The following is a 23,665-nucleotide window of genomic DNA, read 5'->3' on the forward strand; positions in this document are numbered from 1 at the left end:
AACTGCACATGGTATTAGGTCATTGGAAATTTCTGTAGAGAATGTATGTAATGTGGTAGATGGAAAGAGGGAATTTCACAAAACACACATACAAAAAATGTAAGTTCATACTGCTTGTTATGAAGCAAACAGGACATTTTATTGCTGTGGTTCAACCTCATCAACTTCCACAGATTTAGTGCTCTCCACAACTTTCCCATCCACAACTGTTTGCACCACAGTGATCACTTTGGTTACGACTGTAAAAAAAAAAGTTCACGTTATTGAGTTTTTCTACCATTGTTACATCCTTACCCGTTTAGTACACTAAAAGCAATGCTCTGCACTGAATACAACATCCCTATGTTTTCCTGTAATATTATGCCACTCTTACTGATTGAATTGCTTTAAATTGCAATTAATAAATTGCTTTTGACAATTAACTCTACTCTCTTGAAACAACAAAAACCTGTTAATAGAGTATTGTATGTGTATAGAAATAGTTTTTCCCTTAGCTCGTAGATAATCAGCGATCAGTCTTTTCCACAGCAGCTGGTTGACTAGTAACCTGACACACTGATTTATACTGCTGGAAGGGTCCTCCAATGCATCATAGAAGCTTTGCAGTGTTTACACGTTGTGGTTATTATTGCATCCAGATAATTTATTTTTAAACCATTGCTTACCTTGAGATGAGCTGGTGTGAAAGTGAATGAAAGAAGAAAAAAAACATTACTTCATTATTAACTTGAAAATGACTGTTTATCGCTGTTAAGTACTGTAACTTTCTAAATACTTTTTCGGCTTTGCCGAATAAATTACAAAGCACAATAGAAACATACCTACAGTTTATAGATGTTCTGCATGTTATTGTGTTATTAGAAAATTAATAAAGGCTAACTCAGAGTTGCTAATGCAAAATCAACTTTCGTCTATTTCACCGTCCACTCTCCCTTACCTCTTCTCTCCGTCCAGCAGCCTCCTGTACTCTGCAATCTCCATCTCCAACCGGGTCTTGAGGTCAAGGAGCTGGTCATAGGCCAGTCTGTTGTTAGCAATATTTGCGTGGATCTGTGTGAGCTGTTCCTCCAGGCTGGTCACAGTTTGCTGCAGGCCAGCCAGTCGCGCTGCATAGCTGGCCTGGGTGTCTGCCAAGGTCCCCTCCAAGGATGCTTTCTGTGAGTAGGAGGTCAGACAGATGACAAATGAGTCAGATGCAGTCACTGTGCTGTTTATCCAGGACTTACATCTCTTTTCATTATTGGCACATCAGTGAGTCAGCTCTATAAAACTGCTCTCAGATGTTCTTCACGTCAAGCCAAGAAGCAGCAGGGGAACATTTCTCATGGAACAGAAATGACTTGCTGACTGGAACTTTGCTACTTCATATCATAATATTATAACTTGTTGAACATCTCCACCTTGTCTCCACCTTAGATGTCTGGCTTCAGTGAACCATTTAGGGCAAGGAGCATCAAAATAAATCACTATCATACTACATGGTGTCTCATAGTTCATGCACCTCCTGTAGTTTTTTGACTGTGATGTCAGAACCTCATGTGACTGGGGAGAAGTTTAGCAGTATTCTGTTGTCACAACAGTGAGTGCTAATAGTTGTAAACTCCTGAAATGTTCGTTCTTCTGATCAGACTGGTTATGACTAAGCACCTACTGTCGGGGAAGTTGGGAAATCTCACACACCACTACCTGTTTATTTAAATTGCCCATGGCAGTTCTTCTGGGTATAGTGACAAGGTATTGCAGATCCAGTGTGGTGAAGTTCGCCATGTGCTTGTATACTTACCATACTGTGGTGGGACTGCAGCTCAATTTGAAGCCTCTGGAGGGTGCTCTTTAGTTCTTTCAGCTCTGTGCAGCTGATCAGCAGGCTTTCGTTCTGCTGAACAACTTCCTGCTCTACTGTCGCCACCTGCATCAAAAAGCACAAGAAATAAAAGTACAGTTTTACATTTCATATAGCCTGCTCATTCCTTTCTTTAGGAACCCTTCTATACTTGTTTTCAGTTACTCTGGCAGGGCACCCTAAAACATTGGTAGCTTTTGTAAAGGGTGTGCCACATTTACAGGTGTGTCACTTTTATGAGTATAACCTCACTAATTGTTAGAAAGTGTTTTTATTCTTTAAAATGTTTGAAATGAATCACAGTATAGATCACTCGCTGATAGCTTTAGAGCATTGACTTACCTTGCCCTGGTACCAGACATCCAAGTCTCTGCGGTTCTTGGCTGCCACAGCTTCATAGTGCTCCCGAATTTCTGCCATGGCCTGGTTGAGATCCATGGAGGGAGCTGCGTCCACTTCCACGTTCACCTGCCCACCGATCTGTGTCCGCACATGAGCCATCTCCTATAAACCGTTTTAAAAGACAGCATTAGTTCCTGCAAAAATAGTTATTATTTAGTTCCACAAAATAATATGTGGACTCATGTGCACATTCTGCACACACCATAGACAACACTTTAGAGCAGTAAGAATGAGGAGAGTAGTCGAGCTCTGGATTATGTATCAAGACCAGAGGCAGCGATAGCAATTGTGCACATTTTGAATTAACATTCATCTGGCTTTGTGGAAAATATATCATGTGGAAATAATGAAGTAAACAGTGCTTCTTTGATTGCGTCAAATCATAAAATCCCACTTACACACAAAAAAAAAAAAAAAAAAAACAGAACTAAGAAACGACTTATTTAATATCTGATCACACCAAACCAAGACAGGATATAGTTGTTAGACTAGATGTTTTAAGAGGAACTTGTGTTGTTGGCCAATATGAGACACTCAATGAAGGCTGTTTTATTTATGTTTTTATTACAGTTTGCCATATGTGTCTGCATTTGGACGGCTCTCTGATGTGTTTATATCTTATATCTTTTGTTTGTATGTTTTGTATGCCAGTGAAGTTATCAGTTTTATGTGAAATGTAAGTGTTCTGTTCTGTTCAAGGGGAGTGCAATGTAAAGTCTGTGAGGAAGAGATTCACTGAGCATCTCATTTAAAAAAGTGGTTTGACTGCTGCATTTTACATTTTGAAACTGTTGTTCGTTTTTTGGGGGTGATGCAGGTGTTCAGGAAAATGTCTGCCTCATGACAAACTGTATCTGCTTGTACCTGGAGTGGTTCAGCTTGGAGAGCAACAATTTGGACCATTAATATATTCTCTCTTTCAGACTGTGAGGGTTTGTTGGCTTTGTCTTATATGCGGACCCCACATAAAATATGAAGATTACAGAAGATTAGTGGAAGCTGTAGTAAAAGCTAATAGGGAGAAGTAAAGAATAAAGAAGAAAGAATAAAGTTCTGGGTATAAAAAAGATGGAAATGTCTTTTGTGAGTAAACTGAATTATTATTATTCCTGGATGAATACTTCATGCAAATGATATCTGCCAATATACAGACTCGCACCTCATCATGGTTCCTTCTCATGGTGATCTTCTCGTCATTCAGTGCCTCATACTGCATCTCTAGGTCTGATCTGTTCAGGTTGAGTTCATCCAGAACTCTCCTCAGGCCTGCGATGTCTGCCTCCACAGCCAGTCTCATGGACTGCTCGTTGTCAAACCTACCGAGTGTCACGGAAGGAATGCTGTTGGACAGGAACTCACACTCTTGCAAATACACATACACACACATTCACAGAGAAATGCAGAAATAATGTGCATAGAATATGAAAGTTCAACCTATTCTTTCAGACCGTGCGATAAGCTTCCATTATAAATGAAGGTGAAGCAGGATCCCCACAATAAAAAAGAGAAAATATATGTAGGAAGTACAAAGAAAAGTAAAATGGAGGATCATGTGTGGGTGTGTCTTGCGGCTGCTTCTGAGTGACTTACTTCATCTTGAAGTCATCAGCGGCAAGCTTGGCATTGTCAATGTCGAGCACAATCTTAGCATTGACACTGGATGCCAAATGGATCTAGGGTTCAAGAAAGTGTAAACAGTTTAACCAGAGTGCAAAAAATCTGTTTTACCCCTGCATTCTGAATCATGAAACTCATTGAGGATTCATTGATGATGAGCGAACAGATTATTGCCTGGAATGCCTACAGCTAGTACTCTACAAATATGTGGCTTGATGTTTACCTTATCACTAATGCTCTTTTATAAAATGGTGTGAGTCCTGTCAACTTACAATATTTTAAACTGATTGGCACTTCATAACTCTAAGATCTGGTACTAGTTAAACATTTATTCATCATTCATTTATGATTGAAAACAAAACACAGGTGGAAATGATAGAGTAAACACAAAACTATGTGAATACAGCATAAGCAAGACTCACTGATGCAAAACTTGATAGATCAAATAACACCCATCACCATGACAGTGTGCCCAGAATTTCCTGTACATGACGTTTTCTGCTATTACAGGACTATTGAACATATGAACTTACAAATTTCCAAACAAACAACTAAGTGTGACATCAGTCTACAATAAAAGCAAACTGAAGGCATATTAACCTTTCCCTGGGTTGCCCTTGCAAAAAGCAAATGGTGTACACTGCTGAGCCATGCATGCGCTGTAATTTATACAGTATGACTACTAGTATTGCACTTGCATGACTCTCAACACATATGCATATATCCTTAAGTATTCTTCATCCTATAGGTCACATTTTTCAAGTTTAGCAGGTGTTATAAGAGAGATATTTTCGCACCTGTGTTGTGGTGTTTCTGATATTTCACTCTTTGGCAGGTAATAGATTAATTCTTTGACCTACCCACACACTGAATACTAATTACAGACGCAAATGAACTCCTCAATGGTCTGGTGGTCTCAGTTTCAATGTTATTACATTTATATTTACATTTATTTATTTAGCAGATGCTTTTATCCAAAGCGACGTACAAAAGTGCATACAGTAAGTATAGCGACAGTATGGGGACAGGATGTGTACAGTTCCATGTGTACAGAATGTTATAGAGACCATTTCTTTCCACCATATCTTTACCACTGTGAAATACATTTTTCGGCCAATACACTGTAAAAATACATTAGGTCATTTAGCAATTTACATGTTAAAGGCCCATTCTTCCCCTTGACACTCCTAAATATACTGTTATATTTTGCAGCATCTGAGGTTATTGAAGTAGTGGACAGTAACCTCTCAAAAATCTCAGATGGGTAGCTGAAAAAACTACTTGTAACTGCAAGGGTGCTGGTTCAATTTCCCCCTGAGGCACTGCTCCTGTCCCCTTGGGGCAGGTACTTAACCCTGAATTGTGCAAATGCATGACAATGTAAAAATTGTAACCTATGTAAGTCACTCTGCATTAGCAAGTCTGCTAAATGGCAACAATGTAAAAACAAAGCTCACTTTATATTCAAAATAGGAGAAAGCAACATAAAGATACATTATTTTGCAGATGCTGATGGGAGTTGCTGTCCATTGCTCTTTAAGATGAGTGGACAAGCCCCGTCTCCCCCCTTACCTTGCGTTTCAAGTCCTCGATGGTGGCATAGAATCCGGCCAGGTCATGGGTGACCACTGTGCGACTCTCGTACCACTCCCTGATCTGCTTCTCCAACCTGGCATTCTCCATCTCCAGGGAGCGCACCTTCTCAAGGTAGCTGGCCAGGCGGTCATTCAGACTCTGCATGGTGGCCTTCTCGTTGGCAGACACGTGTAGGTCGAGGCCATCGGCCAGGTTGAAGCTCCCACCACGGGACAGCAGCCCAGCGTTACTGGAGGAAATGCGGGTGCCACGGCCCCCGGCTCCTCCATACACACTGAGGGTCTTTGTGCCAGAAAGCATACTGGGAGATTTGCTGTATGCCTTGGTGGAGTAGAAAGACATGATGGTCAGCTCAGAGATGCACAGTGGAGAGCAGGACTGTGAGTCTGTGGCAGTGCCTTGTCACATTGAGGTCCCTTCTTAAATACTTGCTGCAAAGTGGGAGGGCTTGGGTCACTGGACATCTCAAACATGTTTAACCATTTGCAGCTTTGTAGTAGGTTCCTTGAGGAGACAAGACCCTTTTTCCAGTGGAACATGAATTCCTGCATTTCCCATTTCTAAAGGTATAGCATTGTTGGAATACTCGACCCTTGTCATTTCACCTGGAATTCCTTTTGGTTTCACAATTCTTTTGCTCGATATATGCAGAGCACATACTTATCAGTTTAGGCCTGTGGGTGTTTAATGTTGTAAATACTGTTAGGTTTAAAAAAATGTAAATAATGAGATTGATGCTTGCCATTTGACGGTGGTTTTCTAAAATACACCCCAGCTTTCAGCACTATAGCAGTAATCTAAATATTTTATTTAGGTTTTTGGATCTTAAGGGCAAGGTCCTTTTCACCAATTTATAATGTACAGCCAAGAAATATTACAAATATTCAGAATTTTCTGGTGAATACTCTAATGAGCTCTGAGGTAGATTTAGCCAAGAGATGGGTTACAATAACAAGGACATTTGGTTCACAACATTCATTGTACTTTTGAAATCTTTCTTGATCCATTCATGATGATTTGAATTTATTTATGTCAATGTTTACTGTTGATGAAATGTATGTGTACAGTGTATGTGGTTCTTTACATGTTCCTTACAGCATGTTTAATTGGGGGTTTTCAACATCTTGATTTGTGTTCACCTTTGAACATTCAAATATCCAACAGAATTTAGATTACCAAACTTATAATGCAATAACATAGCATTTCTAACAGTAAACTGAAATTATCCCCTTACTTCTGAGAAGCAACTAATTTACTGGATTGCAGGTGTGAACAAGTTTTTTTCTGGCTCTCAATTTACTGCTAAATAAAATGTGCCAATGGATACACGGTGAGTACTGAGAAACAGCTGTCAGTCTTGTTTGTCTTTATGGAAGTGCAAAAGAAACTGTTTAATGTACCCATCACATCTTGCTTCATATTTCCTCATAATAAACCCTTACACAAACTGATGAGCAATGAAAAAATACATTATAATACTGTAGACTACACGTTTAATTATGTGATATGAATAATAATTTTGTCAGGTTTAATTAGAGACAAAGAGCCTTTTTGCAAATAAACAGAGCAAAGAGAAAAATCTACAAACGATAGTATGTAGTTTTACAACATGTCAGTGCTGGAACATACTTCAGATTCCAACCTTTCATGCCACTTCCAAATGGTCATTACTTTCTTTTGTAGTCCTTCTGAAACTGCAAGGTAGAACACTCACACAAGAACAATGTAATTTTGCAAAGCAACACAAAAGCCAGAAAATTATCTGCCATTCACAAACCATCCTATATATATATATCCTCTTTTATTGCAGTCAACAATAAAAGTCAACAAAATTTTAGGTGAATTCAGGTGACTGGGCACAGCCAGGCTTGATTGCAACCAGCTCTGTTGAGTTTAAATGGCATATATGTTGAAACTTACTATCAGAGAGAAGTAGTCACCACAAAGCTTCAAGGCACACAATGCCACGATCAAAGGAAGTTCCAAAACAGCTGAGAAAAAGAAATTGAGATATATCAGTCTGGAAAGGGTTACAAAGCCATTTACAAGGTTGTTGGATTCCACTGAACCACAGTACAAGCCATTGTCTCCAAATGGAGAAGATTTGGAGTAGTGGTGAATATTCCCAGGAGCAGCCAGCCTGCCAAAATTTTTGCAAGGGCACAGTGGCACCTCATCCAGGATATGACAGGCATAGGCCAAACAAGAAAACATTGTATCAGGAAAAACAAGCAGCAGTTGTAAGTCAAAGCTCACGGAGGGATAGACAGACACTTAACAGGATAGTTAAAAATGACAAAATAACAGCCTCAGTAATGACCACAGAACTGGATCTACACCTCTGTGACCCAGTCCCAACAAAATACAATACTGCACCGTCACAAAGCTGACATTTATGGTAGGACTCCCCTTCTCGTCATACATACAGATTTGGGTACGTTGTGCTGTGTGTATCGGGAGCTGTGGGCCACCCCATGACCACCTCTCCTGACTCTCTTTGACTGTCTGACAGATTTCATTTATTTATTCATTTTAACAAATATCAAGATGGCCTTTAGACCCAGGTATCTTCCAGCAGTTGCATATCATGAATGACCTTGATACTTTCATTTGGATGTCTTATTCTGATTTTTATTATTTGTTTCATATTGAAATGTGTATAGCAAGTAGCGTTGACATTGTTAGGGTAGTGTGGTGTAGTGGGTAACTAATTGGATGTGCAGCCAGACAGCTTGCAAAGCCAAGCCTAGGGTGGGGCATTGCTGTTATCCCTTTCATCGAAGTTATTAACATTGCTTCACTAAATACCTTCCTTGTATAAACAGTATTTAAGCTGCCCTGGGCAAGGGTGTCTACTAACTAATAAGGAGTTGGGCCACCCTTTGCCTTCATTAACAGCTTCAGCTATTTTTAGAATGCTGTTATACAAGATTTGAACTGTCCCTAGAGGTATATTGGACAATTTCTCAAGAAGGAAAGCTCCTTGAGAGATGAAGGAGATGGTAATCTACTCCACACTCTACATTCCAGAACTTATTGTAAAGGTTTGATAATGTTTAGATAATCAGATAATAATTAGGCCCAAACTCTCCCATGAGAGGGCTGCCTATACCATAATAGATCCACTGCTATGTTTAATAATGGGAACCAGGCACCAGGTACCAGGTAAACCTGTCCAGATGTAGGAAAAAGAGTAAAAGATGACTGATCGTACCATATTATTTTATTCCAGTCCTCAGAAGTCCAAGCTTTGTTCTCATCACACATTGGTCTTTGTTACAAGCAGTTTCAGAATGGTAGTCCTACCATAAATTGTTAGCTTTGTGACGGTCATGCAGTATTGTATTTTGTTGGGACTGGGTCACAGAGGTGTAGATCCAGTTCTGTGGTCATTTCTGAGGCTGTTATTTTGTCATTTTTAACTATCCTGTTAAGTGTCTGTCTATCCCTCCGTGAGCTTTGACTTACAACTGCTGCTTGTTTTCCTGATACAATGTTTTCTTGTTTGGCCTATGCCTGTCATATCCTGGATGAGGTGCCACTGTGCCCTTGCAAAAATTTTGGCAGGCTGGCTGCTCCTGGGAATATTCACCACTACTCCAAGTCTTCTCCATTTGGAGACAACGGCTTGTACTGTGGTTCAGTGGAATCCAACAACCTTGTAAATGGCTTTGTAACCCTTTCCAGACTGATATATCTCAATTTCTTTTTCTCAGCTGTTTTGGAACTTCCTTTGATCGTGGCATTGTGTGCCTTGAAGCTTTGTGGTGACTACTTCTCTCTGATAGTAAGTTTCAACATATATGCCATTTAAACCCAACAGGGCTGGTTGCAATCAAGCCTGGCTGTGCCCAGTCACCTGAATTCACCTAAAATTTTGTTGACTTTTATTGTTGACTGCAATAAAAGAGGATATATATATAGGATGGTTTGTGAATGGCAGATAATTTTCTGGCTTTTGTGTTGCTTTGCAAAATTACATTGTTCTTGTGTGAGTGTTCTACCTTGCAGTTTCATAAGGACTACAAAAGAAAGTAATGACCATTTGGAAGTGGCATGAAAGGTTGGAATCTGAAGTATGTTCCAGCACTGACATGTTGTAAAACTACATACTATCGTTTGTAGATTTTTCTCTTCGCTCTGTTTATTTGCAAAAAAGGCTCTTTGTCTCTAATTAAACCTGACAAAATTATTATTCATATCACATAATTAAACCTGTAGTCTACAGTGTTATAATGTATTTTTTCATTGCTCATCAGTTTGTGTAAGGGTTTATTATGAGGGAATATGGAGCAAGATGTGATGGGTACATTAAACAGTTTCTTTTGCACTTCCATAAAGACAAACAAGACTGACAGCTGTTTCTCAATACTCACCGTGTATCCATTGGCACATTTTATTTAGCAGTAAATTGAGAGCTAGAAAAAAACTTGTTCACACCTGCAATCCAGTAAATTAGTTGCTTCTCAGAAGTAAGGGGATAATTTCAGTTTACTGTTAGAAATGCTATGTTATTGCATTATAAGTTTGGTAATCTAAATTCTGTTGGATATTTGAATGTTTAAAGGTGAACACAAATCAAGATGTTGAAAACCCCCAATTAAACATGCTGTAAGGAACATGTAAAGAACCACATACACTGTACACATACATTTCATCAACATTAAACATTGACATAAATAAATTCAAATCATCATGAATGGATCAAGAAAGATTTCAAAAGTACAATGAATGTTGTGAACCAAATGTCCTTGTTATTGTAACCCATCTCTTGGCTAAATCTACCTCAGAGCTCATTAGAGTATTCACCAGAAAATTCTGAATATTTGTAATATTTCTTGGCTGTACATTATAAATTGGTGAAAAGGACCTTGCCCTTAAGATCCAAAAACCTAAATAAAATATTTAGATTACTGCTATAGTGCTGAAAGCTGGGGTGTATTTTAGAAAACCGCCGTCAAATGGCAGGCATCAATCTCATTATTTACATTTTTTTAAACCTAACAGTATTTACAACATTAAACACCCACAGGCCTAAACTGACAAGTATGTGCTCTGCATATATCGAGCAAAAGAATTGTGAAACCAAAAGGAATTCCAGGTGAAATGACAAGGGTCGAGTATTCCAACAATGCTATACCTTTAGAAATGGGAAATGCAGGAATTCATGTTCCACTGGAAAAAGGGTCTTGTCCCCTCAAGGAACCTACTGCAAAGCTGCAAGTGGTTAAACATGTTTGAGATGTCCAGTGACCCAAACCCTCCCACTTTGCAGCAAGTATTTAAGAAGGGACCTCAATGTGACAAGGCACTGCCACAGACTCACAGTCCTGCTCTCCACTGTGCATCTCTGAGCTGACCATCATGTCTTTCTACTCCACCAAGGCATCCAGCACATCTCCCAGTATGCTTTCTGGCACAAAGACCCTCAGTGTGTATGGAGGAGCCGGGGGCCGTGGCACCCGCATTTCCTCCAGTAACGCTGGGCTGCTGTCCCGTGGTGGGAGCTTCAACCTGGCCGATGGCCTCGACCTACACGTGTCTGCCAACGAGAAGGCCACCATGCAGAGTCTGAATGACCGCCTGGCCAGCTACCTTGAGAAGGTGCGCTCCCTGGAGATGGAGAATGCCAGGTTGGAGAAGCAGATCAGGGAGTGGTACGAGAGTCGCACAGTGGTCACCCATGACCTGGCCGGATTCTATGCCACCATCGAGGACTTGAAACGCAAGGTAAGGGGGGAGACGGGGGCTTGTCCACTCATCTTAAAGAGCAATGCACAACAACTCCCATCAGCATCTGCAAAATAATGTATCTTTATGTTGCTTTCTCCTATTTTGAATATAAAGTGAGCTTTGTTTTTACATTGTTGCCATTTAGCAGACTTGCTAATGCAGAGTGACTTACATAGGTTACAATTTTTACATTGTCATGCATTTGCACAATTCAGGGTTAAGTACCTGCCCCAAGGGTACAGCAGCAGTACCTCAGGGGGAAATTGAACCAGCACCCTTGCAGTTACAAGTAGTTTTTTCAGCTACCCATCTGAGATTTTTGAGAGGTTACTGTCCACTACTTCAATAACCTCAGATGCTGCAAAATATAACAGTATATTTAGGAGTGTCAAGGGGAAGAATGGGCCTTTAACATGTAAATTGCTAAATGACCTAATGTATTTTTACAGTGTATTGGCCGAAAAATGTATTTCACAATGGTGAAGATATGGTGGAAAGAAATGGTCTCTATAACATTCTGTACACATGGAACTGTACACATCGTGCCCCCATACTGTCGCTATACTTACTGTATGCACTTTTGTACGTCGCTTTGGATAAAAGCATCTGCTAAATAAATAAATGTAAATATAAATGTAATAACATTGAAACTGAGACCACCAGACCATTGAGGAGTTCATTTGCGTCTGTAATTAGTATTCAGTGTGTGGGTAGGTCAAAGAATTAATCTATTACCTGCCAAAGAGTGAAATATCAGAAACACCACAACACAGGTGCGAAAATATCTCTCTTATAACACCTGCTAAACTTGAAAAATGTGACCTATAGGATGAAGAATACTTAAGGATATATTCATATGTGTTGAGAGTCATGCAAGTGCAATACTAGTAGTCATACTGTATAAATTACAGTGCATGCATGGCTCAGCAGTGTACACCATTTGCTTTTTGCAAGGGCAACCCAGGGAAAGGTTAATATGCCTGTAGTTTGCTTTTATTGTAGACTGATGTCACACTTAGTTGTTTGTTTGGAAATTTGTAAGTTCATATGTTCAATAGTCCTGTAATAGCAGAAAACGTCATGTACAGGAAATTCTGGGCACACTGTCATGGTGATGGGTGTTATTTGATCTATCAAGTTTTGCATCAGTGAGTCTTGCTTATGCTGTATTCACATAGTTTTGTGTTTACTCTATCATTTCCACCTGTGTTTTGTTTTCAATCATAAATGAATGATGAATAAATGTTTTACTAGTACCAGATCTTAGAGTTATGAAGTGCCAATCAGTTTAAAATATTGTAAGTTGACAGGACTCACACCATTTTATAAAAGAGCATTAGTGATAAGGTAAACATCAAGCCACATATTTGTAGAGTACTAGCTGTAGGCATTCCAGGCAATAATCTGTTCGCTCATCATCAATGAATCCTCAATGAGTTTCATGATTCAGAATGCAGGGGTAAAACAGATTTTTTGCACTCTGGTTAAACTGTTTACACTTTCTTGAACCCTAGATCCATTTGGCATCCAGTATCAATGCTAAGATTGTGCTCGACATTGACAATGCCAAGCTTGCCGCTGATGACTTCAAGATGAAGTAAGTCACTCAGAAGCAGCCGCAAGACACACCCACACATGATCCTCCATTTTACTTTTCTTTGTACTTCCTACATATATTTTCTCTTTTTTATTGTGGGGATCCTGCTTCACCTTCATTTATAATGGAAGCTTATCGCACGGTCTGAAAGAATAGGTTGAACTTTCATATTCTATGCACATTATTTCTGCATTTCTCTGTGAATGTGTGTGTATGTGTATTTGCAAGAGTGTGAGTTCCTGTCCAACAGCATTCCTTCCGTGACACTCTAGGTTTGACAACGAGCAGTCCATGAGACTGGCTGTGGAGGCAGACATCGCAGGCCTGAGGAGAGTTCTGGATGAACTCAACCTGAACAGATCAGACCTAGAGATGCAGTATGAGGCACTGAATGATGAGAAGATCACCATGAGAAGGAACCATGATGAGGTGCGAGTCTGTGTATTGGCAGATATCATTTGCATGAAGTATTCATCCAGGAATAATAATAATTCAGTTTACTCACAAAAGACATTTCCATCTTTTTTATACCCAGAACTTTATTCTTTCTTCTTTATTCTTTACTTCTCCCCATTAGCTTTTACTACAGCTTCCGCTAATCTTCTGTAATCTTCATATTTTATGTGGGGTCCGCATATAAGACAAAGCCAACAAACCCTCACAGCCTGAAAATAACCCAGAGAAACAAAAAAATCAGAAGATTACTCTAAAAGTTTTCCTGTGCAGTTTTCATGCACTACCCCCTTGATGCCAAGAAGGCTTCTTAAAGCTATAATATTGCAATACACTAATTATCTCCATACTAAAAGAAATGCTGCTTTTGGGAGTGTGCTTTGTATGTGGGTAGCTATGTGGCACTTTTCAAAATTGTCAACTTAATTCAGTTGTTCCCAGAATGTCAGTTTGACCTCATAAGACATGTTTCATATTGTTCATAGGAGAGAATATATTAATGGTCCAAATTGTTGCTCTCCAAGCTGAACCACTCCAGGTACAAGCAGATACAGTTTGTCATCAGGCAGACATTTTCCTGAACACCTGCATCACCCCCAAAAAACGAACAAAAGTTTCAAAATGTGAAATGCAGCAGTCAAACCACTTTTTTAAATGAGATGCTCAGTGAATCTCTTCCTCACAGACTTTACATTGCACTCCCCTTGAACAGAGCAGAACACTTACATTTCACATAAAACTGATAACTTCACTGGCATACAAAACATACAAACAAAAGATATAAGATATAAACACATCAGAGAGCCGTCCAAATGCAGACACATATGGCAAACTGTAATAAAAACATAAATAAAACAGCCTTCATTGAGTGTCTCATATTGGCCAACAACACAAGCTCCTCTTAAAACATCTAGTCTAAAAACTATATCCTGTCTTGGTTTGGTGTGATCAGATATTAAATAAGTCGTTTCTTAGTTCTGTTTTTTTTTTTTTTTTTTTGTGTGTAAGTGGGATTTTATGATTTGACGCAATCAAAGAAGCACTGTTTACTTCATTATTTCCACATGATATATTTTCCACAAAGCCAGATGAATGTTAATTCAAAATGTGCACAATTGCTATCGCTGCCTCTGGTCTTGATACATAATCCAGAGCTCGACTACTCTCCTCATTCTTACTGCTCTAAAGTGTTGTCTATGGTGTGTGCAGAATGTGCACATGAGTCCACATATTATTTTGTGGAACTAAATAATAACTATTTTTGCAGGAACTAATGCTGTCTTTTAAAACGGTTTATAGGAGATGGCTCATGTGCGGACACAGATCGGTGGGCAGGTGAACGTGGAGGTGGACGCAGCTCCCTCCATGGATCTCAACCAGGCCATGGCAGAAATTCGGGAGCACTATGAAGCTGTGGCAGCCAAGAACCGCAGAGACTTGGATGTCTGGTACCAGGGCAAGGTAAGCCAATGCTCTAAAGCTATCAGCGAGTGATCTATACTGTGATTCATTTCAAACATTTTAAAGAATAAAAACACTTTCTAACAATTAGTGAGGTTATACTCATAAAAGTGACACACCTGTAAATGTGGCACACCCTTTACAAAAGCTACCAATGTTTTAGGGTGCCCTGCCAGAGTAACTGAAAACAAGTATAGTAGGGTTCCTAAAGAAAGGAATGAGCAGGCTATATGAAATGTAAAACTGTACTTTTATTACTTGTGCTTTTTGATGCAGGTGGCGACAGTAGAGCAGGAAGTTGTTCAGCAGAACGAAAGCCTGCTGATCAGCTGCACAGAGCTGAAAGAACTAAAGAGCACCCTCCAGAGGCTTCAAATTGAGCTGCAGTCCCACCACAGTATGGTAAGTATACAAGCACATGGCGAACTTCACCACACTGGATCTGCAATACCTTGTCACTATACCCAGAAGAACTGCCATGGGCAATTTAAATAAACAGGTAGTGGTGTGTGAGATTTCCCAACTTCCCCGACAGTAGGTGCTTAGTCATAACCAGTCTGATCAGAAGAACGAACATTTCAGGAGTTTACAACTATTAGCACTCACTGTTGTGACAACAGAATACTGCTAAACTTCTCCCCAGCCACATGAGGTTCTGACATCACAGTCAAGAAACTACAGGAGGTGCATGAACTATGAGACACAATGTAGTATGATAGTGATTTATTTTGATGCTCCTTGCCCTAAATGGTTCACTGAAGCCAGACATCTAAGGTGGAGACAAGGTGGAGATGTTCAACAAGTTATAATATTATGATATGAAGTAGCAAAGTTCCAGTCAGCAAGTCATTTCTGTTCCATGAGAAATGTTCCCCTGCTGCTTCTTGGCTTGACGTGAAGAACATCTGAGAGCAGTTTTATAGAGCTGACTCACTGATGTGCCAATAATGAAAAGAGATGTAAGTCCTGGATAAACAGCACAGTGACTTCATCCGACTCATTTGTCATCTGTCTGACCTCCTACTCACAGAAAGCATCCTTGGAGGGGACCTTGGCAGACACCCAGGCCAGCTATGCAGCGCGACTGGCTGGCCTGCAGCAAACTGTGACCAGCCTGGAGGAACAGCTCACGCAGATCCACGCAAATATTGCTAACAACAGACTGGCCTATGACCAGCTCCTTGACCTCAAGACCCGGTTGGAGATGGAGATTGCAGAGTACAGGAGGCTGCTGGACGGAGAGGAGAGGTAAGGGAGAGTGGACGGTGAAATAGACGAAAGTTGATTTTTTTATCCATTAGCAACTCTGAGTTAGCCTTTATTAATTTTCTAATAACACAATAACATGCAGAACATCTATAAACTGTAGGTATGTTTCTATTGTGCTTTGTAATTGCAAAGCCGAAAAAGTATTTAGAAAGTTACAGTACTTAACAGCGATAAACAGTCATTTTCAAGTTAATAATGAAGTAATGTTTTTTTTTCTTCTTTCATTCACTTTCACACCAGCTCATCTCAAGGTAAGCAATGGTTTAAAAATAAATAAATTATCTGGATGCAGTAATAACCACAACGTGTAAACACTGTAAAGCTTCTATGATGCATTGGAGGACCCTTCCAACAGTATAAATCAGTGTGTCAGGTTACTAGTCAACCAGCTGCTGTGGAAAAGACTGATCGCTGATTGTCTATGAGCTAAGGGAAAAACTATTTCTATACACATGGCATACTCTATGAACAGGTTTTTGTAGTTATAACAAAAAAGTAGAGTTGTCAAAAGCAATTCATTAATTGCAATTAAAAGCAATTCAATCAATAAGAGTGGCATAATATTACAGGAAAACATAGGGATGTTGTATTCAGTGCAGAGCATTGCTTTTAGTGGACTAAACTGCTAAGGATGTAACAACGGTAGAAAAACTCAATAACATGAACTTTTTTTTTTTTTTTTTTTTACAGTCGTAACCAAAGTGATCACTGTGGTGCAAACAGTTGTGGATGGGAAAGTTGTGGAGAGCACTAAATCCGTGGAAGTTGATGACTTTGAACCACAGCAATAAAATGTCCTGTTTGCTTCATAACTGGCAGTATGAACTTACATTTTTTTGTCTGTGTGTTTTGTGAAATTCCCTCTTTCCATCTACCACATTACATACATTCTCTACAGAAATTTCCAATGACCTAATACCATGTGCAGTTGCATAAAACCATAGAACTGCCGTTCTGGCAGATATTCATGGATAAAAAATCAAAATCACGAGAATGGTGTTTCATACAGTGTAACTGTATGAGCTCTGCAGTGAAGAGATTTACATACAAGCTTATGGATAATCAATTGTCATTGTTCTCCTCTGTTAAACTACATTGGTTCATATACATTGCATCATTCTATGCTGTATCAGATAATACCAAAGTAAATAAAAGAAAGAAGAAAGAAACAAAGAAAAAAAGTCTGTAAGTCAACAGAAACACCTGCAGAAATAAGGATGCAATGACAATAGATTAACCAGTTTGGGCCACATTACCACACGCAAACTGAAGAAACAGCGTGAGCAGTACAGTGAACTATTAATATTCACTTTTGAAGAATATTAGCAATATGGTTGTCATTCAGGATTTTTAGCATATTCACACTGATTCCTTAAAATGCATGTATATGAAAATCACAGGTAACTATGGTTACAACAGTACACACAGTACAGTTATTCATTATAGCTCATAACCAGCAAACAATGAATATGCCAGCATTTCTAATAGAGAATATACTTTTGGATTATACATCATAAGTTTGGTGAACTTGTAGGTAACAGCAATGCTTACTTCCTTTTAACTACCACTAGCTTTTTTTATTATTTGGAAGAACCTCTTACCCAGAGTGATTTACAAAGCGTTGTGAAATTATGTATTAGATGTATCATAGCTGAAACAAAAACAACACTAATGTAGATAGATAAGATCCAAGACTGCAGTAAATAGGTACTAAGGTGAGAAAACAGTGATAACAAAACAACAGTAATACTACGGTGTGCTTATCTTTAAGAGCAATTAATTGCAGCATACTAAACTGATCTTAGATCATTTTTAAATAATACATGCAAAGTGCAAAGTGTCTAACATCTAACAGCCATTGAATTCTTACCCTACTCTTTTCCACACTCTGAGGAGGAAAATGTATCTATTGTCCCAGTATTTACTGTAACTTTAAAATTGGAAGGCTGATTGCTGTGTCAACATGGAAAACAAAGGCTTCATTCAAATGATGTACACAGCTGTCCTTTGCCTGATCTCCTGTGTACAGCTCTGTTTAGGTCATTTCACAGGTTTTCGATGGGATTGAGGTCTGGGCTCTAACTGGACCATTCCAAGACTTTGATTTTCCTTTTCTTAAACCATGCCTTGGTCGACTTGGATGTGTGCTTTGGGTCATTGTCATGTTGGAATGTGAAATTCCTCTTCATTTTCACCTTTCTGACAGAGGCCAGCAGGTTTTTTTGCCAAAATATCTTGATGTTTGGAGCTATTCATTATCCCATCTATCTTGACAAGATCCCCTGACCCAGCTGAAGAGAAGCAGCCCCAAAGCATGATGCTACCACCACCATGCTTCAAAGTCAGTATGGTGTCCCTTGGATAATGAGCTTTATTGGCTTTGCGCCAAACGTGTCTTTTACAATTTAGGCCGAAAAGTTCAACCTTTGTCTCGTCAGACCATAGCACATTTTCCCACATGGTTTGGGGCGACTGAATGAATCTTTTGGCATAATTTAGGTAATTTAGGCTTGGGTGTTCCTTTTGTAAGAAAGGGTTTCCATCTTGCCACCCTACCCTGTAGCCCAAACATGTGCAGAATACTACAGGTGGTTACATGCTAGGAGTGACTGGTACCTGCCAGAAATTCCTGTAGCTCCCTCAGTGTTGTTGTTGGCCTCTTGGTAGCCTCCCTGATAAGTTTTCTTCTCGTCCTCTCGTCAACTTTGGAAGGACGTCCTGATCTTTGCAATGTCTCTGTGGTGCCAAATTTTCTCCATTTAGTGATAATGGTTTTGACAATGCTCCATGGTACATCCAGTGCCTTCGATATTCTTGTATATCACTCTCCTGATTGGTACTTTTCAACAATTAGCTCTCGCAGTTTCTTTGGTAGCTCTTTGCGGACCACGGCTCTCCCAGTAGGATGCAACCCCAAACATTCAAGCAAATCCTACAGCAACAGCTAACCTTAATCTGGGTTTAATCAGAATGACTTTCATTGATGGCAGGTATTCTGTCCTCGCTTGATGTGTTGATGTCAAACTAGACAGATAGCTAACATGTGAGGCGATCCAATGAAAACTGAAGCTTGGAAGTTCAAGGCGTTTACTGATTTCCTTGTATTTCCATCTTGACCAGTGTGATTGAAACCATTCTCAAACTTTTTTGTAGAACTGTAATAAAACATACAAACGAAATATAATCACTATCAGCTCTTTACAGTATTTCCATATAATTCAAATGTCAATTTAACATACTGTAGCCATCATTCAAACACTCAAAAAACACAGCTAGGCTATATCAGTTCAACTAGAAGCACTTTTGTAGTTAGCTAACCAGTGTACAAAACCCCACATGACAGTTAGCAAGCTAGCTACTTAGCAAATTATTACAGTGCTTATATAAGCACTGTAAAAGCAATCGAATCTTTACAAAACATGAACATATGCACTCTGTTATCATTCTGACATTCTTAGACAACAAACAAGCGTGTCATTATATACTCACAGACATATAGTCTCCAAACATTGCCATAAACAAGATGCTGAACTGCACACACGATCTCCAGTCTGTCACAACTAACACGATGTAGAGTCCAACAAGGCAGATAACACAAATGACCATAAGGTGGCGCCAAAAGACGGGATAATATCTGCACATGAATACTCATCAGGGAGTGCTAAAAATGCAATAAAATTAGACTATTTAAATAAAACGAAGTATAGTTCCAGCACAGCAGGTGTATGCTATTTACCTACAGGCATGATTTTGAATGTGATTGGTTAACTTTGAACACAGCTAAAGCCCCCATTATGAAAGGGTGTGCAGACTTATGCAATCAGGGTGTTGTAGTTTTTTGTTTATTTAAAAATAGCTTACTGACTCATTTTAATCTTAGGGTGTCAAAGTTCAAAACAGCCTAACAAGCAAAATCTTTTCACACTTGACATAGGCTGTCTTTAAAATGTTAATAAACTAACTATACACAACACTGTAACCAGCCAGCAGAATGACAAACCCATTACTAGCTGGTTTCATGAACCGAACAGTAGTAATGCTGCAGTGCATACGATAGCTTGCCAACGCTAGTCAGCACAGTGCCTTGCAGGTTTGTTTTTCTAAAACTGCTCAAATGACAATAAAGAATGCAGTAGCAGTGATTATGGCAATTACTTTAATTTTACATTATTGTAAATCTTGTAAATCTTTAAACAATAAGACCGTTTTAGGGCAGTGCCTACCCTTTCCCTACCTCCCCTTCCTTCTCCCTAGGTTGTTGCCACGCCTGCCTAATGCTTTCAGGCTATAGCAATGAAATAGGTATAATGCTAAAAAAATGTAGCAGGAATGATTGACACTGGCTAAGGTAGCACTTTCCTTTTGCAGTTACACTTCATGCTGTACTTGGGTGCTATTAACAAACAATATTTTTGGTTTCTTTATCGTCAGGGAGATGTGTGTATGGTAAGTGTGGACATGAACTTATTTTATCATATAGGATACATGCTATAAAATTTGCTATCAGTTTCACTGCACTATTTATCTCCCATTTTCAGCCCTTACAGAGCTATCTTCCCATTCACTCACATTTTTCCCAAGTTGTTCACACAGTTTTAGTCCTATGTTTCCTACAAGAGGCGCTCATGGGAGGAGCTGTTCTTGTCAAACTGAACTCTGTTTCACATGGCTGATATACTTCTCTTGCATGGCCATGGAAAGGACAGATTCTTAGGTAAATAGTCAATATTTGTGCAAAGAGTCATTTAAAACACAACTAGCACAAATCTAAAGATCCTGAAGTGGAACACAGGTAACTTACTGACTCTGTCTTAATTCCTGATTTCTGTACTTCTCCCAAACACTCGGGATACCTCTGGCTCTGTGTTCTCTTGGCTCAGCCTGGCCGGGTGTGTCCCAGTTTCATGAGATTTACAGGCTGAATAAGACTGAAATATTGCACCATAGAACTGCTCAACATATCTACCATCAGGATGTATGTTCAATCATTGCAGTAATGAAAGTATTCACACCCTCGGAGTTTTACCACATTTTGTTGTCACAGTCTGAAAGTTTAATTTGAATGATTTTTTTCCCTAAGATCATTATTAGTCAAAAAAAAAAAAAAGATTGAATGTAAAATAGAAAACGGAAAAACTGTAGGTTCTAGGTTTTGCAGAAGGATCCACTTATATTTTTCTCCATCCATTCTTCTTTAAATTCTTAAATTCTAACAAGCCTACTGGCTCCGGCCAATGAAAAGCAACCCCACAACATAATGCTGTCTTCAGCAGACCTCACAGTGGAGATGATGTTGTCGGAGTGATAAGCAGTGCCCTTGAGTCAGTAAGCTATTTTTAAATAAACAAAAAACTACAACACCCTGACTGCATAAGTCTGCACACCCTTTCATAATGGGGGCTCTAGCTGTGTTCAAAGTTAACCAATCACATTCAAAATCATGCCTGTAGGTAAATAGCATACACCTGCCATCAATGAAAGTCATTCTGATTAAAGCCAGATTAAGGTTAGCTGTTGCTGTAGGATTTGCTTGAATGTTTGGGGTTGCATCCTACTGGGAGAGCCATGGTCCGCAAAGAGCTACCAAAGAAACTGCGAGAGCTAATTATTGAAAAGTACCAATCAGGAGAGAGATATACAAGAATATCGAAGGCACTGGATGTACCATGGAGCATTATCAAAACCATCATCACTAAGTGGAGAAAATGTGGCACCACAGAAACATTGCAAAGATCAGGACGTCCTTCCGAAGTTGACAAGAGGCCTAAATTGTAAAATATATGTTTGGCGCAAAGCCAATAAAGCTCATTATCCAAGGGACACCATACTGACTTTGAAGCATGGTGGTGGTAGCATCATGCTTTGGGGCTGCTTCTCTTCAGCTGGGTCAGAGGATCTTGTCAAGATAGATGGGATAATGAATAGCTCCAAACATCAAGATATTTTGGCACAAAACCTGCTGGTCTCTGTCAGAAAGTTGAAGATGAAGAGGAATTTCACATTCCAACATGACAATGACCCAAAGCACACATCCAAGTCGACCAAGGCATGGCTTCAGAAAAGGAAAATCAAAGTCTTGGAATGGTCCAGTTAGAGCCCAGACCTCAATCCCATCGAAAACCTGTGGAATGACTTAAAGAGAGCTGTACACAGGAGATCCCCTCGCAATTTGAAATAACTTCAACTTTTTTTGCAAAGAAGAGTGAGATAAAATTCCAAAGTCTAGATGTGCAAAGTTAATAGAGACTATGATAGAGGAGTATTAGTTGGGCGGGGTGTGCAGATCAGATCATTTATGCAATCAGGGTGCTGTAGTTTTTTTATGCAAAATTTTCCTAATCATTAATTATTTGTTTTTCTCTGGATTTTTGTTTGTTGGAAGATCACATTATGGATGGAAAAAGTCTGACATTTACATTGTTATTTCTGTGTTTACATTTCAAAAACCTGCAATTTCATAAGGGTGTGTAGACTTTTTATATGCACTGTAGTGGGTGGCCCCTTGCTAAATTGAGTTTTTTGCATAATAGCTACTTGTGAAAAATGTAATTTTGAAGCTAACTTTTAAGCTATATTTTAAATCTTTGAAAAGTAATTGATTGAAGTAAAGGATTTGCAAAGACTTTGGAGTATTTGAAATGTATTTCAAAATACAAAGATCTGTGTGTCTGAGCCAGGTGTGGCACATAGTAGTGTGGGTTTCATTTTTTTCAGTCCTTAGTATCACTTAATCAGATGTCAAACCAATAAATAATACCAACAACACCAGACCAATAATCATAAATAGGCTGCGATATCATGACAATGATGAATCCATTTTGATGAAAGTAGCATAACATCAAGACCACTGATGACTAGAGGATTAATGAAAACTAACTAGCTATTTAGATTTAAGACTAATTTTGGATTCAGGCAAAGGACAGCTGCGTATATCATTTGAATGCAGCTTTTGTTTTCCATATTGACACAGCAATCAGCCTTCCAATTTTAACGTTACAGTAAATACTGGGACAATAGATACATTTTCCTCCTCAGAGTATGGAAAAGAGTAGGGTAAGAATTCAATGGCTGTTAGATGTTAGACACTTTGCATGTATTATTTAAAAATGATCTAAGATCAGTTTAGTATGCTGCAATTAATTGCTCTTAAAGATAAGCACACCGTAGTATTACTGTTGTTTTGTTATCACTGTTTTCTCACCTTAGTACCTATTTACTGCAATCCTGGATCTTATCTATCTACATTAGTGTTGTTTTTGTTTCAGCTATGATACATCTAATACATAATTTCACAACGCTTTGTAAATCACTCTGGGTAAGAGGTTCTTCCAAATAATAAAAAAAAAGCTAGTGGTAGTTAAAAGGAAGTAAGCATTACTGTTACCTGCAAGCTCACAAAATTTATGATGTATAATCCAAAAGTATATTCTCTATTAGAAATACTGGCATATTCATTGTTTGCTGGTTATGAGCTATAATGAATAACTGTACTGTGTGCACTGTTGTAAACATAGTTACCTGTGATTTTTATATACATGCATTTTAAGGAATCAATGTGAATATGCTAAAAATCCTGAATGACAACCACATTGATAATATTAATAGTTCACTGTACTGCTCACACTGTTTCTTCAGTTTGCGTGTGGTAATGTGGCCCAAACTGATTGATCTATTGTCATTGCATCCTTATTTCT

The 23,665-nt window shown here is 39.0% G+C and overlaps 2 protein-coding genes across 2 annotated transcripts; one reads left to right on the top strand and one right to left on the bottom strand.

Moving 5' to 3' along the window:
* Positions 1–138: 138 nt before the first annotated feature.
* Positions 139–5,800, bottom strand: LOC118787015 (keratin, type I cytoskeletal 13-like). Its single transcript, XM_036542441.1, has 8 exons — positions 5,435–5,800; positions 3,836–3,918; positions 3,405–3,561; positions 2,186–2,347; positions 1,784–1,909; positions 938–1,155; positions 666–676; positions 139–239 (listed from the first exon to the last, which is right to left on the bottom strand). Exons 1-8 carry the CDS (start codon positions 5,798–5,800, stop codon positions 139–141), a joined length of 1,224 nt encoding a protein of 407 aa, XP_036398334.1.
* Position 5,801: 1 nt separating this feature from the next.
* Positions 5,802–16,870, top strand: LOC118787096 (keratin, type I cytoskeletal 13-like). Its single transcript, XM_036542564.1, has 9 exons — positions 5,802–5,838; positions 10,779–11,188; positions 12,706–12,788; positions 13,061–13,217; positions 14,541–14,702; positions 14,979–15,104; positions 15,733–15,950; positions 16,212–16,222; positions 16,662–16,870. The coding sequence occupies exons 1-9, from the start codon at positions 5,802–5,804 to the stop codon at positions 16,760–16,762; spliced, it is 1,305 nt and encodes a 434-aa protein (XP_036398457.1). The 3' UTR covers positions 16,763–16,870.
* The last annotated feature ends 6,795 nt before the right edge of the window (positions 16,871–23,665 follow it).

The sequence above is a fragment of the Megalops cyprinoides genome, chromosome 1, assembly GCF_013368585.1.
Source record: "Megalops cyprinoides isolate fMegCyp1 chromosome 1, fMegCyp1.pri, whole genome shotgun sequence".
Lineage (NCBI taxonomy): Eukaryota > Metazoa > Chordata > Actinopteri > Elopiformes > Megalopidae > Megalops > Megalops cyprinoides.

What these genes read in the sequence shown, in the direction of transcription:
- LOC118787015 (XM_036542441.1), bottom strand. Translation starts at nt 5,800, where the DNA reads ATGTCTTTCTACTCCACCAAGGCATACAGCAAATCTCCCAGTATGCTT. An exon ending in TCGAGGACTTGAAACGCAAG is followed by an intron (nt 3,919 to 5,434) that starts GTAAGGGGGGAG and finishes CTTGAACCCTAG; the next exon opens with ATCCATTTGGCATCCAGTGT. An exon ending in TGAGAAGGAACCATGATGAG is followed by an intron (nt 2,348 to 3,404) that starts GTGCGAGTCTGT and finishes AACGGTTTATAG; the next exon opens with GAGATGGCTCATGTGCGGAC.
- LOC118787096 (XM_036542564.1), top strand. Translation starts at nt 5,802, where the DNA reads ATGGTCAGCTCAGAGATGCACAGTGGAGAGCAGGACT. An exon ending in TGAGAAGGAACCATGATGAG is followed by an intron (nt 13,218 to 14,540) that starts GTGCGAGTCTGT and finishes AACGGTTTATAG; the next exon opens with GAGATGGCTCATGTGCGGAC. An exon ending in ATGTCTGGTACCAGGGCAAG is followed by an intron (nt 14,703 to 14,978) that starts GTAAGCCAATGC and finishes TTTTTGATGCAG; the next exon opens with GTGGCGACAGTAGAGCAGGA.